This window comes from Plasmodium coatneyi, chromosome 2 (genome assembly GCF_001680005.1).
Source record: "Plasmodium coatneyi strain Hackeri chromosome 2, complete sequence".
In the NCBI taxonomy this organism is placed as follows: domain Eukaryota; phylum Apicomplexa; class Aconoidasida; order Haemosporida; family Plasmodiidae; genus Plasmodium; species Plasmodium coatneyi.
Window position 1 is genome coordinate 192,491 of NC_033557.1, and position 17,515 is coordinate 210,005.

Below are 17,515 nucleotides of genomic sequence, written 5' to 3' on the forward strand. Positions count from 1 at the left end.
CGCTATTGTGAACAAATGACTGACCAAGTTCACATCCATGAACAGCTAGAGAAAGACACTTCGACCAAATGCACCTTCCGTTTGAACCCACAAAAACGGTTGGACGTCCCAAACACTGGGAAGTGTCTGAACAATTCGACAGAGTAAACGCATGCCACTTCTCCTGCCCCCCCCTCAGAGCTGATTCTGTCGAAGGAACTCCTTAACCGCCGCAGCGGACGAAACTTCATACGGGTCCGTCTGTATATTATGCTGCTTATCTTTTTCCTGGAACATTTTTATTAGGATGTTATTTTCCACTATAGCAACAAATCTCCAAGGTCTCATGCCCATAAAAAAGTTGGACTTATCCACAAGCATATTCATACTCTCGGTAAAGGAGCTATTTCCATCACTAACATACTTCACCTTTTTTATATTCATATCCTTAAACCAACTTTTTAACACAAAAATGTCATTGTTGGTGATGCAGTAAATGTCGTCAAATTTGTTTTCCTTAATGAAGAAGTCATATTCGGCTTCATACTGCGGTATCATTTTGGACGTGCATGTGGGGGTGAAAGCTCCTGGCAGGCTTATCAGTAATATTTTTTTGTTCTTAAACAGCTCGTGTGTGTCAATGGCTTTGAAGTCGTTTTCCTCCCCCGGCTGGTCCGTGCCATTCATGTTTTTCACATCGATCTGGGAAAAAAAAAGGGGAAAAAATGAGGCAGATTACAGTGCAGTACTAAGAACAAAGCAACCTAATGTACAAATGGACCGGAGGAATGGCCGCAAATTCTACCGCAGCGTTCACCCTCATTGTACCATAACTTTGACGTTCGGAATCACGTCATTTTCCTTGAGATCATTGGCCAGATCTATGCTCTTAGACTCATGCAACATTTGCGAAGACCTCCTACTTGGGCTCCCCCTTCTGGACACAACATGCATAGCCTGATTGGGCGTGAATTTCTTAAAGCCAAAACAGAGGTGTGCCAGAATGAGGTAAAGGAAAACGATAATTCCTTTCATCTTTCTGTCCTTCTGTTCTGTTGAATAGGGGCTCGTTAAACGTCAATGGGGATGCACCTATGTATCTGTGTGTATGTGTTTATGTATGGAAGGGGGAGAAATCCGAATGCTTTTCTTCTCCTATTTGGGGTGGTTCCCCTTCCGTCGTGCTTCTATCGTGATGTATATATGGCCGCAAAAAATGACAAGAATGCACGCGAGCACATACGTGTGCTTCAAAAAGGAGTTGTACGCGTAGGGACGATAAACATACGGGGGATGTTATCTATATGGCGTAAATAATAATTAACCCTCCAATCGGAAATGCTTTATTTTCCGTAACGTTCCACTAACCCGAATGTTAATACTTCCTCCCGTTTGCAGTGTAGGAGAGGGTGAAAAGTGCACATAACTAAATGTGTTTTCCGCCTGTCACACACTGCCGCTGTGACTATGTTCTTGCTTTTAAGGGGCTACTTCTCTTCCTGCGCTTTGCTATTTTTCATGCTTCAAGGGACCGCTTAATCGCGGAAAATACCTCTACATTGGCAGTTCCACTTTCCTACGTACATGTCGCATTATTTCTCCCCCCGCAAAGTATCAACGTAGCAAACTCACACTGCTCCTTCACCTTTGGAAAAGTCGCCGTTCCAGTTGAGCAAATTGGCAGCTCGTATCCAAGTGGCCAAAAAAAGAAAAACATTTTAATGCTACATAAATGAGCAAATAATTGACACACAACAAAATAATAACACGCTTTAAAAAAAAAAAAAAAAGGGACAAGTTGCAAGAAAAAAAAAAAAAGCCATCGCCATGTGGAACCATTTCAACGGTTCCACGTTCGCACGTAGCCACTTCTTCAACCGTGGACGTGTTTAAAACATACAGGTAAACAAAACGGATCCACATATACCCCTAAGAAGAGTGTTCTAACAGCGGCGTAGTGATCCTGGCGAGAAGGGTAATTTTAATTCAAACAAAGCAGGTTACCCAGGAGCACGTATTTTTCTTCTCTCCGCAGTGAAGCATGTAAGAATGATAAGCGAAGAGTCGTCACGACGTTTGCACCCGATAACGCAGTGTGCATCGTCACGAGCACTTGTTCATTTTCATTATTTTTCCGCTACACCTCAACCACCGTGCCGTACGCCTTAATCGTGTTTATGCCCCCGTCCGGGTATATGTTCAGACGGAGGTGCGAAGACACAACGTCGGGCAAAGGTGCCTCATCAGCGCTGCTCCCATTGACGGTAAAGAAGTTGATGTGGTTGCCCTTAATGTAGGACAGGGGGAGAAGCTCCTTCCACTGAATGTTCTCGATATTTTCGCCAAAAAATTGAATCTGCTTGGACTTCTCCTCCGAGTGTACTTCCTTCATATAGCAATAATCAATCGAAACGCACAAAGGAAAGTTGTATTCATAAAATATGGTGTTAATTTCTATGTACTTAATGCTGGTGATAAAACTGAGCTTAATTATGCAATAATTGTTGTTAAAAAATATCGACGACATGTTATTTACCGTCAAATTTTCAACGTAACGTAGAGGTCTATTTATCAGTCTTCTTGTTTGCCACCCCATAACGTACTCAGAATTCTGATCGATCAATATGTTTTCCGATTTTCCATAGAATTCGTCAGTTGTGTAGACCACGTGGGATCCATCCAGAATATCACACACGTTAATGGTCTTTTTGTAACTTTTTTTTCGAACTTTTTCACTTATTTTTATCTCTCCATATACACGCAATTTGTTTATTCCTCCATCGGGGAGTAGACACACAATGAGGTGCGTAAATATTTTGTTACATGTGTTTATGTTGAAGCAGTTATGATTGTAGTTTTTGAATCCGGGGTTCATCCTTTCATCCTCTAGGATGGATACCCATTGGTACTGCTTGTGCAGGTCGTTGTAGATCTTCTTTTCTATTGAGTAGTCGTTGTCTAGAAACAGCGTGTTCGAGTTGTACGAGTTGGAGAGGAACGCGTTCCCCTCCTCCTCTTCGCTATTTTCATCATTGTGGCAAATTTCACCATTTAAATCACTTTCACGCTGTTCCCCTTCCGCTGCGCTACCCGTGCGGTACTTCGCATGGCGCTCTGCTCCGCCAAGGCCAGCTCCCTCCACTCCGACGAAGCGATCTCCATAACGATTGTCATAACGATTGTCATAACGATCACCACTGGAATAACCCCTCCCTTCGTCCAGTGGGGAAGAGGAACTCCTTAACAAGCACCCCTTGTGGATTCCAGGATACCTACTAGCTATCTCCTTCGTCACATCCACAAGGGTGTACAACTTATTATCTATATAGCGGTACTCATTTCCGTTCGCCACAAAGGAAGTCGACTTCGGGTTAGTCCTCAATTTTTTATACTTATCATTATACCTTAGAATTTCCAAATAATTTTCATACTCCTGGTCCGACTTGTCCAGGGGATCTATCAAAATGGGTTCATAAAAATATTTGTTTCTTTTAAAATACGTTTTCCCGTCTATCACCAATTCTACCTCTTCCCTATTGTTCAGCACATGGTCCTCCAGACTCCTTCGGTCATTGCTCCAGTAGCGGTTTTCCCCGCTGCTGTTTCGGCTCGACAGGAACATATCTTTCCTCTCTGCGTCAGTGCTAATATCGTTATTCCTGTTGTTGGGATTACCTGTCTTTCTGTATTCACCATTTTCCTTGTGCACACCCCCCCTTTCGCCTCTCCCCCCACCAGGGGGGTGGTGCGAAAAAAAGTCCCTCTCAAATATGAAATCGTTTTTTTTTTTGTTGTTGTATTTAACTTGATCCACATATTTAGAAAACGACTCTGCACTCATTAACATGTCGTCCTCGATGTACGCCCCTTCGATAGAAACATACGGAGCGTAGTTTCCCAAAAAATTATTCGTGTCAATGTCGATACCTTTTATGAGGGTCGGTTTGCACAGCTTAACAATGCAAAAATCGAAATATTTTTTTATTCTTCTTTTGGTTAGCCACCCCGGGCATTCCCCCAATTTACCTGATTCTTCTGACAATTTAGGGTAATCGCTTCCCCCCCCGGTTTTCTCCTCAGTAGAACAGTTCACTCGTTCGCCCAGAAAATTGGCAATCTTCCCCCTATCACCTATGTCGTCCAAACGCTCCCTACTATTCCCTATGCCAATGTGCAGATTACTATTCGCCACGTTGTAGAGGTCGTTGGAGTAATCTTCATAGTACCCCCTTTCCACGTTGGCCGTATTGAACGGTTTGTCTTTTAAAATATTTTCGCACTTTCCATACGTCTCATCTGTGACGTATATAATTTCGGACCCTAATACGATTGAGCTGCAATTCACAAAGTTAAAAAACAAAGGGACGTCATCACAAAGGGAGGAAGCATTCGAATGTTTTAATATATATTTGCTCCTCTTCGATACGATGGTGTGGCTACTATTTGTTGTTTCGTTTATGCTGCTATATAAAACAGCTCCCTTGGAGCATTCACTGTTGCCATAGGATAAATGGCTACATTCTATATGGTCAATTTTTTTTATTTTTTTTTTCACATCCTCCAGGAATTCATTATTGTTACGCGGCAAATCAAAATTCTGTTCATCTTTGCTATCATTTATCAGGCTGTCACTTTCGAATATATTCTTCCTTTTCCTTTTGTTTAAAGTGAGCTCATTTTCGTTGCTGCTTTGTTGCATTTTATTATAGTTATTCACTCGGCTTTTCCCCCCTTCATATTTATTGCTATGTTTTCTCCTATTCTTTATGTAGTCCAAATAGTAGTCGTCACATATGACGCTCTTCAAGTTGCTATTGTCACTTTCCTTGTTTCCGCTGGTTTCCATTCTGCATTTAATGCTTTCATACAAATTCATCATGTGGGAGGTTCTCTTGCCACTCCTTCCTTTCCCTACGTAACCATAATTGTAACTATCGCTCATAGAGTCGAATAAATATTCCCTCTCTTTATTTACATCCAACTTCCTCCCATAATGCATGTCTATCAGTTCTTCATTCATGTGGGACTTTCTTTCGTTTGTTTCCCTTTCTTTTTCCTCAAATAATTTGTCCTTATAAATTAGGAACTTCTTATCCTTGTATTTCCAAATGGCGTTATTTTTCTTCTCACCATGAGTTTTTTCGCTATGTTCATGTGTTAACTCATTTTCTGTGTTCGCTGCTCCGTCACTGCTGCGTTGCGCTTTTCTCACCCACGACGTTCTGTGAGGTTGCATGGGATTATCCTCCTCCGTTCGACCTATCCTTAGTTCTTCTCTGATGTTGTTTCTCCCTTCCACTTTTTCCCCTTTTATGTAGTCCTTATAACTGCGGTACTGCCCACCTTGATTGTCCCTCCTTGTTTCATACTTCCCTATTTCCTCGTCTATTTCTTTTCTCTTCCTTTCGCCTGCCTTCTGGTTCACCACAGAGAAGCCTTGTTCATACTCACCAATGTAATGATCATATGCATGTTCGTTTCCTTTTCTCTTTTTTGCAAAGGGTTCATCTGTTCGTTTCCCTTCCTCCTCATTTGGTACTATCTTATTAGCTTCTTCCAGGGCTGCCTTCTCACCCACCCCATCAATGTTGATCATTTCGTTTTCGCTATCCGGTTCTTCCACCCTCATCGCATCGTTACTCTCCCCATATCTGTTTCCTACACCGTCGTAATATTCTCCCCACCCTTCCGTCACAACATCACGCAAATGCATTGCTGGATCCTGTGCTTTGCCTACCGCCACGTGTTCGGACATTTCCCCCGATGTATATCTGCCTTCCTTATATTCGCTCGAAAACTCACCACCATTATGCGTTCGCTTATCGTCTGTGTAATTTGGTGTGTCCTCAACATTTCGCAGACCTTTCTTTTTTAAAAGGGCATCACCGCTACGGTTTCTATCTTTGTTGCTATTGCCCCCTGCGGTGGTGTCCCTAAAGGTAAGAGATTCGTTTTTTGCTCGGCCCATTAGCACACTTGTGTTATAACTACTTTCACTCGTTTTGTCGTTAAACAACGGTTTCGACAAAATCAGGGGGGAGGAATTCTCTTCATACCTTTTAAGCAACGAGTCCTCCTCGTTGGCTAGCTCACTTCCAAACGAGTCCTTTTCCACGCTGTTACTTTTATCCAACTGAGACTCGAACGGCTGGTGAGTACCTCCTCCGATCGGTTTGTTGCTTATATAATTGTCGTACTTACCATCGCTTATCATTGCAGCGTTTTTGTTCGACGGCTCCTTCTCTGTTGTATCCTCGTGTGGGTAATTTTGCGCCTCTTCCTCGTTCGCCTGTTCTTCCTCGGGGACGTTTCCCGTTTCATCCACGTCGTCCCCGCCGCCCATCACATTGCTCGATTCGTTCAGATCATTTTTCAAGCTGGACTCATAATTCGAGCCGAATATCTCCTTCAAAATCATATTCTTGTTTATAAGTTTATTGTTCTTTTTGTTCCCTCCTTCGTGGGATAGCTTATTATTGTACAACTTTAATACGTCCACATGGTAAGTGTCGTTGGAGCTGCACAGGAACTTGTGTTTATCCTCATCCTGCTCATCTGGCTTATCTGGACGATACTCTTTAACTTCCTGATCCCTGACTACTGCGTGTCTGCCTGCGAAGGACTCCCCACCCAACTTATTAAATTGCACAGAACCGTTATGCGCGTCTTTCCCATTTACTGTTAGAAAGACCCTACTAGGAATCTTCGCACTTTCGGGCACGTCGTACAAATGTTCCTTCTCCACTGAGTCCTCATTAAAGCTCTTGTCAAAATAGCCTCTGTTAGGCTCCTTCAGGTGTCCTTCATCCACGTATGACTGTTCCTTTGGGCTACTCTCATCGGGGTGTTTATCATCCGCTTCGTCTTCGTCATCGCCTGGCAGGTCGGTGAGTAGTTCCCCTTTTTCGTCTTCTTTTTCTTCCTCTTCGTCCTCGTTTACCTCATTTTTTTCTTCCATGTCGTCCTCCGTCGATTTATTCTGCGTTACCGATTTATAGTCTTCATCGTCACTGTGTGCATCGCCCTGATTCGCGTTGCCGATGTTTCCCCCTTCGGTCAAATAATTTTTATGCAGAGGAGAAAAGTTACTTCCAGAAAGACTATGATTCGCTTTGCGCGAGCTCGAAAACTCGTAGTCATATGAATTCGCAAGCTCCTTCTTAAGTATATCCTCATTTAGTGCATTTCTTTGCTCCGTTGGGAAATATCCTTCCTGGATCACATTCTCCAAATCGTTTCCACATGTGTGCATCAGCTCGTTTTGCACTGAAGGAGGATCCAATAATCTTTTACCTGATCGTGCAGTGTCACTTTTTTTAGCGTACTGATCGCACGCCCTATCATCTATCTTTTTCATTTCACTAGCTATCATTTCGGGCTCATTATCTCCATAATATGTGTTCACTTGTTTCTTATATTTAATCTCCTCGGCTTCCTTTTGCCCCCCTCTTTTGACATTATTATAACTACTTCGATCGAAGAGGAAATTTTCTCCACTCTGGATGGATGTCCTTGTCATCCCCTTTGGCTCCTCCATTTCGTCACTTTGCTCTTCCCTATATTTGGCAGGAAAATTCTCCTGCATGGATTTTCCTTCATCCATTCGATACTCATTTAAGGAATAATTATCACGCGAGGTGAGACCTTCTTTTGGTCCCCTAATCGTTGTAGTACCATTGTGGGTGTCTTCTTCTTTCCCCCTATTCAGGACAGACATTCCATTTGGTGGGACACCTTTCCCGTTTAACTTGGCAAGCCGCCTGGAAAGCAATTCGTCAAACGTTCCAATGCTGTTTCTAATATTTCCTATAAATTCGTTCACATTTTTACTATCTGTAGGTCTTCCTTCATTTGTTTTTTTTCCAAGTGAGTCCAAATGTGCATATCTAGAAGAAAGAGTTTTATCCGTTTCGTTGTGCACCGCTTGGGACGTATAGTCAGCGCTTCGCAGTTTTTTACTTGTTCCATTTTTTAACTTTATTCTGTCCCTCCAACTTTGATAGTCCTTCTTACTTTGCAAACTGTAATTTGTAGCCGTATCGAGGGAAGAATTATCGTTTAGGCTTATCGATTTTTCTGGGAATTCCTTTTTTCCTGCCCCTGCGTTATTGTTACTACAGATTGGTGAAGCTATCTTATTGGCCTCTTTCTGCAGGGCGCCGTCTCCTCCACTCTCCTCCGGTTCCTCTACGACGGCGATCTCCTCCTCGTTATCCTCATCCGCTGCGTCCTTTTCCTCATTTTCATCTTCTCTAGCATCCGATTCGCACATCTCATCTATTCCACCCTTTTCAACGCCACCTCCACCGTAATGGTAACCATTTGGCAGATTATTTTGCGTGTGCATATGCTCCTCATCTGTTTGTTTATGTTTATGTTGTTGGTTCGTGAAATACATATCCGCCCCTTCACCAGCACCATCATATTCTATCTGTCCAATATCGTTGTCTTCACTTCTCTGACTTTCCAAGGTACCCTCACGTTTTATTTTCCTGTCCTTTACATAGTCGCTTCCTCTATTTTTCATATCATGCTCCTCATAAGATGATACTGCATTTGAGCCTTCCTTTAATTTTTTTTCCATTTTTTTTTCTCCTTCATTTGTGACATGTTTATCCTTATCTGTGTGGTAAAGTGCGACTTGTGCATTGGTTTGTTCCTTCTTCTTTTTGGCTACCTCCTCCTGGGCGATGTTATTCCTTACATCAATCCATTCGTTTTTTTTTACCATTGAGCCGCTTATCTGTGCGTTTTTCCTCAGATGCGTTTCGCTTCTTTCATGACCTGCTGCTCTGCTAGTGATTCTTGTGGAGGATGCTTTCTCCTTCCTATTCTGACCTGCGGTGTCTTCACCGAGAAGTGTTTTCTGCCTTCTCAGTGGAGCATTACTGTTACTGTGATTCGCGATTGCATGCTTGGAAGAAGCATGACTCACCGTACAGCTGCCAAGCTTAGCAGTGGAGGCCGCCCCGCCACCGCCTACGTCGTAGTGCCTGGCAAAGCTTTTGGACCTCTCAAAATTGGTGACCACGTACTGTCTATTCCCCCTCTCTCCTATTCCAGGGAACTTTCTTGCATTTTTCAGAGGCTCCCCCGCTTGGTTATAACCATTCGTAGAAGACGTTTTGTTTCTTGCCGAATCGCACTCTGCGCTTTTGTGTTTTGCGTGGGCGAGTGTAGTTTTGTGTTTCAAATGGTTCACTGGGGTTTTGCTTAAAATGTTCTTATTGCCGTTGTGATTGTTATTACCACTGTTCCCAGGAGTGCCCCCCGTTGCCCTATTTTTTAGTGGGACGGCACCAGAAACTGTAGTGGCCTTCTCCTTCATGTCTTTCTTTCCATCCTTGTGTATATCATAACCCACAACGTGGCTCCTGTTACATGTCTTTTTGGTCTTCAAGAACATGTCGTTCTTTTTGCTTAAGCTAGATATCTTTTCAATGTTTCTTTCTATAAAATTTTTCGATTTACTAAATTTTTTGCTTAAACTATTTGTGTAATTTTGCGAATTCCCCTCCCTGGAAACGGGTTCTTTTCCTCCTGACTCATCGTTAATTGGATTTTTTTGGATGAAAAATTGGCTGCCTAGACTGACGCTTTTCCTTATCCGTTCGATCTTTTTAATGTTCAAATTTTTGTACGGGAACTCGGGGTTATTAATATACGCCCCCTTCCCAGACTTGTCCTCTGCCATTTTGTCAAGCCGGTTGGCCTAACCGTCTCACTATGTGCACAAATTCCTGCTCAGTTATGCTGAACCATGCGGCTGTGCATCCCTTTACAAACGCGCTACACTTTTATGTACGAAAAAAAAATTGCCACCTTTTCCTTTCCTTCCTTTTGGGATAACATTCAGCTGCGCTTTTTCTCGAGATTTAACTCGTTCCTGTTTTTTTTTTTAATATTTTTTTGGCTTCGTCTCTATTCTCCTGCTTATAAACAATGGTTAAGAAATAAACTGGCGCGCATTTGTTACCGCGGTAAACATACAGTTGTGCGGGGGGAGGAGGAACTAATCGGATGGGGTTGGTGGTACTAACGAACATACACGCAAAGGTAAACCTATTGCCATTACTGAAACTTCAGACTACCGTGTGTGTACTTAAAATAACCAACCACACGGTGTATATGTGCATGTACACATTTGAGCACATCTTCTTGCCAAACATATCAGTTGTGCCTCTAAAATTTTTGTAAAAGGAAAAGGCGAAGTAGGGAGTGTGTTCCGGTTTACCTCATCCCTCCGCATGCATATTTCGTTCAATAATTTTTTTTGTCAAACTTAAAAAGGAAATTTACAAAACGGGGGGAAAAGCTGAGGTGAGGAAGGTACTCTTATTGAGAAAAAAATGCTTCTCCTCTTTTGCTTGCCTTTTTTTTTATTTTTTTCTTTGTGCCATTTGCTACATGTCCCGTATTCTCAAATACTTATGGCATAAAATTCGATATCTCCTAGCGATGCGGTCGAAGGATGCTTATGTTTGACTTCTTTTTATTGGCACATTCCATCAGCCAACCCTCCAGCTACGCTTGTACACTTCGCCAACTGAACGAAGCGCATGTTCCAATTTTTCAGCTTCGCATACCACCAGCTGTTGATTTTTTTTCCAGCGCAGATTGCACATCATATGTATGTAAATATGCGCGTACACGTGTAAGCTGCTGCGGAAATGTAGGCAGGCACACTTTACATTTACCCTTTAAGCTAAACAATGCAGGCATAGGAACGTAAAAAAAAAGTATATATGTAAACTTCCAAAAAAGGGCAAATTGCTACGTATATTTATTGCATAAAATTGTTAGCGTTAATTAGTGTATATGAGAAAAAATGGGAAAAAAAAAAAAAGTTATACACTTTACACTTGCAAAAATGTATACCAAAAATTATGACCGTGTTCATATTTCCCATTACACACAAAAAAAAAAAAAAAATAAAATAATAAAATAAAGTAAAAAAAATAACATCGAATTTAGCATACACATGCGCGTAGTCCTATTCAAGAGAACTGTAGGACGGGAAATTATAACCCCTGCTTACTTACACGTAAGCATTCGGACGATCTCCCCAAAATATCTAAGTTCCAAATGAACGTAAAATAAATTACTTTCATTGCAGTGAGGGAATCGTAAATATTTCCCCAACTGTGCAGCAAAAAAGGGTATTTTCCAAATGGGGGCTTTGTCACAATTCACATGTTGGTCTTCTTTTTTTTCCTCTAAGTGGACTTTTTCGCCTTCAGTTCGTTGGTCGTTTTATCCGCACTTCCTGTAGAGGGGGTGAAGGGTTAAAGCGAGAGGTCATTTGGGAAGGCATAATTCACAAAGGGGTAGCTCCATCTATACACATTTACTTATTTACACGAACACACAATTGCATGCATCATTTTGTGTGCACGCATCCGTACTGCTAAGCTTGAGCGGGAAGGCCTCATCCGCGTTTTCGCTGGAACCCCACGTTAGAAATAGTGAATTTAATGCTTCAATCTTTTTTAAGTTGTCATTTTTGCTTAACCGGTACATTATGCTCTGCGAGGATTTCGGAGAGGGAGACACTGTGTAGGTATGCACTGCACAAAATGGACAACCATAACGGAGTGCATATGTTGAACCAAAACACACGCATGATCATGGAATATTTAAGACGTGTGGTTCGTTCCCTTCACGGTGATCAAATGACCTTACGTGTTTATTATCCGTGACTTTCAGAATAATTCCCTCACTGGGCCTATGCAACTTTATCACATATCTTGTCTACAAAAAGGGGAAGAAGTTAACACTTTAGTTGTAGCGTGCAAACACAACTGCATGCACGCTGCGCCTCTCTCCTTGTGCATCATCACATTTTTGCACTTTCCTTCCGCTCCGCATACCTTATCTGGCGATTTCGAAATGATGTCCCTTGACGCCTGCATGAAATCCCCCCACGATATCGCATAAACCACTGCATTGTAAAGAAAAAAAAAAGTAAATACATTCAACATTGTTACGACGTCCATACATGCATACGCATATCTACTTGAAGAGACTGTGCCAGTTTCGGTTTAATCACTCAAATGGCACAAGCACATATTAATGTGCGACGATTGGTGATGATCTTAATCCTTCCACCATTCGGTTTCATCGAACAGCACATTGCTGTCCCAACATCAGACGTTACACGGGGAGGTACACTCATATGCATACATAGTCGTATGCACTCGTTCCTCTCAGGCATTACTTTTTTCTTCCTCACTGCGTTCTCCTTCACGTTAAATTAAGCAGGTTTGGTTTCTCCTCGGTAGATAAATCCCACTCCTCAATTGGAGGCTTGTTAAGAAATATCCCCTAGTCAGCTACTACGCACCTCGCGTATGTATGCATATGTGGCCTTGGTTCAGAAAGTCGCAAAGGAGGAGTATGCCAAACTGAAGTTCACAAAAAGGGAAACTCCTCTATTTTCCTCAAAGTTGGATGTTTTCTCCTCATTCGAGAAGTAACGCATTTTAAAAAAAAAAAAAAATCTACTTCTATTCTATTTATTGAATATTTCTATGCAAAGAGCGAAAGAGATCATTATACGCAACTGCGTCGTCGAAAAAAAAAAAAAAAAAATTAATCAACCAGTGAATCAATCAATGAACCAATGATCCAATCAGTGCATATGATAAAATGGCAACGCGTTCACCAGGGTTGTTCCTGTCGGGAAAAAATTAAAAAATGAAGTGGTCCCCCGCACAGCACTTCGCGCATGGAACAATTGCACTGTCAATCAAATTGCCAATCAAATTGCCAATCACATTGCCAGTCACATTGGGAAACTTTTTAACTACAACTGGAAAAATGTGCCTCTAATAAATTGCACAAACAAGGAAAAAGAAAGAAAATTATGGAAGAGGAAGAGGCGAAGGAAGTGCAGTCCATACACTCCTCCCCCAGAGGCGATAATAACGTTAATCCAGACCATGTAGCCAATGTTCAACGGGAAGACGAACCCACGTGCGTACCAAATGAGGGAGAAGCGAATGAGGATTATAACCCACAAGGGGTGGAAACAAATGAAGGGAACAAGACACACGAAGAGAATAGCCAATGGCTAGTTTACGTAAACAACCAGTCCTATGGGCCCTACAATTTAGACCAGATGAAAAAACTATGGAGTGAAAAAAGATTAAACATCATGTCGGTAATATTTAAAAAGGGAGATCAGAACTGGAAATATGTGTACAACGATGATATATTAAAAAGGTGCCTACCTTTTAACACACAAAGTGGTGATGACACAACGGAGGGGTTCCAGGGGGGCGCCACATCAAAGGAGCATCCTACTATAGTGCAGCAGGACACAAATCGTATCTCCAATGTTGAAGCAAATACGTATACACTAAGCGGTAACACCAGTAAGTGTCCCGACGACAGCGACGAGTGTGACCCACCCGATGGGGCCACCGGGATAAACCCCCTAGAACTAGAAAAAATGAAAAAAAAAGAGAAAAAAAAAAAGTACCTAGAGAGAAAGAAAAAAAAAATGGAGGAAGGCCTATGCGATAAAAAAGTAAAAAATAGCTGCATTTACATAACCGGATTACCTAGTGATATAACAAAGGAGGAAATACATAATGTGTTTAAAAAAGCGGGCATTATTAAAATAGACGCAGAAACAACAGAACCGAAAATCAAAATATACTATGATGAAAACAACCAAGTGAAAGGAGACGCTTTGGTTACATATGTGTACACGCAGAGTGTAGACATTGCCATAAAATATTTTGACAATTTTTACCTAAGACAGGACTGCATGATTCGTGTAGAAAAGGCACAATTCAACAAAAAAAAAGAAGCTTCCAAAGTTTCTAAAGAAGAATTGCTAATTAAAAAAAAAAAAATCAAGGCGGCGAAATATGAGCAACTGAGGTTGCAAAAGTGGGAAGATGGGTACACTGGAACGAAAAAAAAAATCGTCATTTTTAGGAACGTCTTTTCGTATGAAGATGCAGTGGTAAGGCAACCTCCCCGGGAAAATGCCCAAACGTATGGGTACCTACGAACACAGCAATTGTGCATTTCTGCCATGTCCTCATTTAGCTCATTTTTGCACAAATGGGGACAAATAGGGGATAGCTAGCGTGACATTGAAAAGATCAATTTATGCCACCATTCACGCGAGAATAGTACTTACATAAATTTACTTCCTTTATATATTTTCTCCCCTTTGATTTTATACCCTTCCCCCCCATTCCCCCAATTGTAGAAGCACGATGAGGGAGACCCCTTCTACGATTTTATAAAAGACCTGGTCGAAATGGTAACTACGAAATTTGTCCAAGTGCACTGTGTAAAGGATCATTCCCTGTTGCAATCGTGCAAAGGAGCGATCTGTTCATCATCACCGTTATTTATTAATTTTTTTTTTTCTTTTTTTTTTTTCCAAAACAGGAAGTGAAGAAGTACGTGCCCGTGCACAAGGTATATCCCATACCGGTAGGCTAAAACGAAAGTGGCGAAAGGAAAGATTCTCGCAAGATGAAAAAGCGCATTCGTTGCCCCATCTACCGTGTGCACTTTACGTACGTTCTCACGTAGAAATATACACGCCTGCACATGCATGCCCCCTCCATTTCCCACTTTAAGAAACACCCCAACGGAATTGTCTGTGTCAAATTCAAAGGAGTGGAGGAAGCCGAAATGATAGTATCGGTATGAGATCCCCAACAAAAATGAAGAAGCCAACTGTGTATATGCCTAATCGAACAGTAGCACGCTGGGGTGATAAACACGGAGAAATATAAATAATCATTTCCCCTTTCTTACAGTACTTCAAGGACATGGAGCTGAATGGTAAAAAGCTGGAAGTGTATTTTTACGATGGAAAACAGGACCTGAAGGCGCAGTGCCTGCCTGCACAGGTACCCCAAACAAAAATGAAACGCAGTTGGATTTATAATTGTGAAGCGTGCCAATGTGCTACATAGTTTTTTTCCTCTTCCACAGTTTTTTCTAACTTCACCCTGCTGTTATTTTTTTTTTCACCCATATCAGAGTGCTAACAAGGCGCGTGCAGAAGACGCACCCGAAAATGAAGAGCCGGATAAGCATACAGGTAACTGCAACATGGAGTAATGTGCAGACACACGAGGGAATGCCCATCCCCCCTGCATGTGTATATACTTCTGCGCGTAATGTAACGTCCATTTTTTTTTTTTTTATTTGCAGAGGATAACCAACCGTCGTTTTTGCAGAACAACAATTTGCAGGCGTTTCATGTAAGCAACGAAAAAGCAAACAAATAAAAGGAACAAGTTCGATGTGCAATCACACATGTGTACAGACATAACGTCAACAAAAAAAAAAAAAAAAAAGAAGAAGCGCACGCTTTTATAGCCCTAATAAAAATATCAACCCTTCAATTCGTGTGGAAATTTTTTTCTCTTTTTTTCTGCAGGACTGGATTGATAATCAGAGTGAAGATGAGGAACACGAAATTATGGTCGAATGAGTGAAGGTCTTTTTTTTTAACATCACTCCTACATCATATTGAAGATTATTTTATTCCCATTTGTGTCAATTTTTTTTTGTTCATCCGTTCACTTGGTATGATTAAAAGGGGCCATTAATGGACTTTTCCTCGAGCTACAAAGAGGGGGGGAAGGGCGCATGTATAGGTGCACACGTGTAGGTGCATATATACAGTACATGTGCAGAGATGCGTAAAACGTGGAGAATACACGAAGCATTCCACGTAAGGGCACCCCCCAAATGTGGCAGAAACTTCGCCAAGGGATGCCACACTTCCCCCTCTGCAACTGCTAAACTTTTTAAATTACGTTTTTCATAATCAAGGAAAGCACATCTCCGGGGGGCTTTTCAAAATAGGAATTAAAAATTTCTGCCAAGTGGACAACCCCATTTTTGTCATAATTTGTATTGACCACGTCAAAATTCATCACATTATAAAAAACGCTTTCATCTTTCCCTGTTAAAAAGTGATTAATATTAAACATATTTTTACCCTCCCCTACCACTTTATAAGCTGTTGAAACACCTAGGAATTTCCACTTTTTTATCCCCAAAAAGGAATCGATTTTTTTTTTATCTTTCCGAAATCCTGGTATTTTTTTTTCCAAAATGGCTAGTACGTCCTTAACTTGATTCCCATTCATATCGTACACTTTCATATTTGGCGGGATTAACGAAACATCCTCTGCATTGTCATTATTTGCAAGAAATAAATTCCCAAATATTTGGCACGGCATCAAACGAATGTTCCTGTCATTCAGAGCGTTTTTTTTAGACACAAATAAATACCCTTGCAGGATGACCATGTACTTGCTATTCATTTTGTTAACAAACTTTACTGTGCATTCGAAAATATTGTTTTGCAAAAATTTGTTAGACCAGTAGGCCCGCGTCGATGAGGAGGCCGACACGATATTTTCATAGTTATACACAAACATGGGTAGCGGTTGCATCCGTTCCCCTCTCAGTAGGTTCAAATTTGCGTCATCGGACGCGTCTTCATTTGTGGGGCTCTCCGTTTGGCTTGATTCTTCTCCCCCTGTTCCGAAATCTTCCGACTGATTCGCGGCGTCCAATTCGTCCAACTCATCCAAATTGTCGGGATCGTCCAAATCGCTGGCCCTGCCCAACTCTGCTGCCTTCCCCATCTTTTCACTTTCGAAGGACTCCCCCTTTGCCGCCTCAAACTCCGTGTCCATTATAAATACGGGGAAGTAAAACTTCCAAACTCCTTGGATGTCCTTCACGGCATTTCTTTCCTGCTCCTTTAAGTGCTCACCCGATTTGTACTTCTTCCCCAGGTTTACATCGTTGTAAGGAGAAAGGTGTATCCTGGTTTGTTGGTGTTTCACCCCGCCATTTTCACATTTCTGGCGCGCAATTTTCTTTCTGCATAGGCAGTTACAGGACGTGCTAAATCTTCGAAAAAAGAGGTTTCCTTGTTTTGGAATTAAATTGAAGCAGTAGTATCCTTTTTGAAGGTCCCATAAAATTGCGTCACCTAACAATGTAAGAACGAGTGGTATCAACCGCATCGTACGTTTTTAAAAATGCATTTTCGTAAAGCTCGGGTGATGTTTGGGCAGGGCTAATTAGAAGCTTCATAAAAATATATCTCTCCCTGGGTAACATCCAATCTCTGTCAACCTTTTTTCGCGTTATTATACTTTTTTTCAGAGCCGTTTGGGGAATTCTGCTAACCCCTGTATAATGTTTCCCCTGTTCGTGTTTTCTCCAAAATGGGGTCTCGCCCGTTAAAAGAAAAAAAAACAAAAGAACAAAAAAAGGAATATGCACACAAAAGGTGCAAATGTTGAAAACGGACCCGTTGCCTGCACATTTTTGCAAATTTGCTTTAAAAAGAAGCCTCATTTAGCACCACTGCTTTGGCAGCCTAACAGTCAACACTTTGAAGGGAAATGTGTGCCTCTTAAATGGGCAGACCTTACGTGAACCCCCTGATCACGTCACACAGTAGAGAGTACAACATTTTTCCCTTTCTTCATTTTAGCTCGTTCGTCCTTTTGGGATAGTAGCTGACGGA

General features: G+C 41.6%; 5 protein-coding genes across 5 annotated transcripts; 1 reads left to right on the forward strand and 4 right to left on the reverse strand.

Annotated features, from left to right (window-relative positions):
• Positions 1-174: 174 nt before the first annotated feature.
• PCOAH_00002570 (Antioxidant protein) lies at positions 175-1,014 on the reverse strand (the record flags this gene model as incomplete). The annotated part of the gene is made up of 2 exons (XM_020057072.1): positions 175-681; positions 808-1,014. 2 exons carry the CDS (start codon positions 1,012-1,014, stop codon positions 175-177), a joined length of 714 nt encoding a protein of 237 aa, XP_019912613.1.
• A 1,102-nt stretch (positions 1,015-2,116) lies between these two features.
• Positions 2,117-9,673, reverse strand: PCOAH_00002580 (Uncharacterized protein; the record flags this gene model as incomplete). The annotated part of the gene is made up of 1 exon (XM_020057073.1): positions 2,117-9,673. The coding sequence occupies one exon, from the start codon at positions 9,671-9,673 to the stop codon at positions 2,117-2,119; it is 7,557 nt and encodes a 2,518-aa protein (XP_019912710.1).
• A 1,522-nt stretch (positions 9,674-11,195) lies between these two features.
• On the reverse strand, positions 11,196-11,891 carry PCOAH_00002590 (Signal recognition particle; the record flags this gene model as incomplete). Its single annotated transcript, XM_020057074.1, has 4 exons — positions 11,196-11,245; positions 11,385-11,505; positions 11,662-11,730; positions 11,850-11,891. The coding sequence occupies 4 exons, from the start codon at positions 11,889-11,891 to the stop codon at positions 11,196-11,198; spliced, it is 282 nt and encodes a 93-aa protein (XP_019912688.1).
• A 953-nt stretch (positions 11,892-12,844) lies between these two features.
• Positions 12,845-15,451, forward strand: PCOAH_00002600 (Uncharacterized protein; the record flags this gene model as incomplete). The annotated part of the gene is made up of 8 exons (XM_020057075.1): positions 12,845-13,954; positions 14,207-14,260; positions 14,392-14,436; positions 14,587-14,652; positions 14,769-14,861; positions 14,995-15,055; positions 15,169-15,218; positions 15,398-15,451. The coding sequence occupies 8 exons, from the start codon at positions 12,845-12,847 to the stop codon at positions 15,449-15,451; spliced, it is 1,533 nt and encodes a 510-aa protein (XP_019912648.1).
• A 101-nt stretch (positions 15,452-15,552) lies between these two features.
• Positions 15,553-17,006, reverse strand: PCOAH_00002610 (Uncharacterized protein; the record flags this gene model as incomplete). The annotated part of the gene is made up of 2 exons (XM_020057076.1): positions 15,553-15,585; positions 15,780-17,006. The coding sequence occupies 2 exons, from the start codon at positions 17,004-17,006 to the stop codon at positions 15,553-15,555; spliced, it is 1,260 nt and encodes a 419-aa protein (XP_019912670.1).
• Between the last annotated feature and the right edge of the window lie 509 nt (positions 17,007-17,515).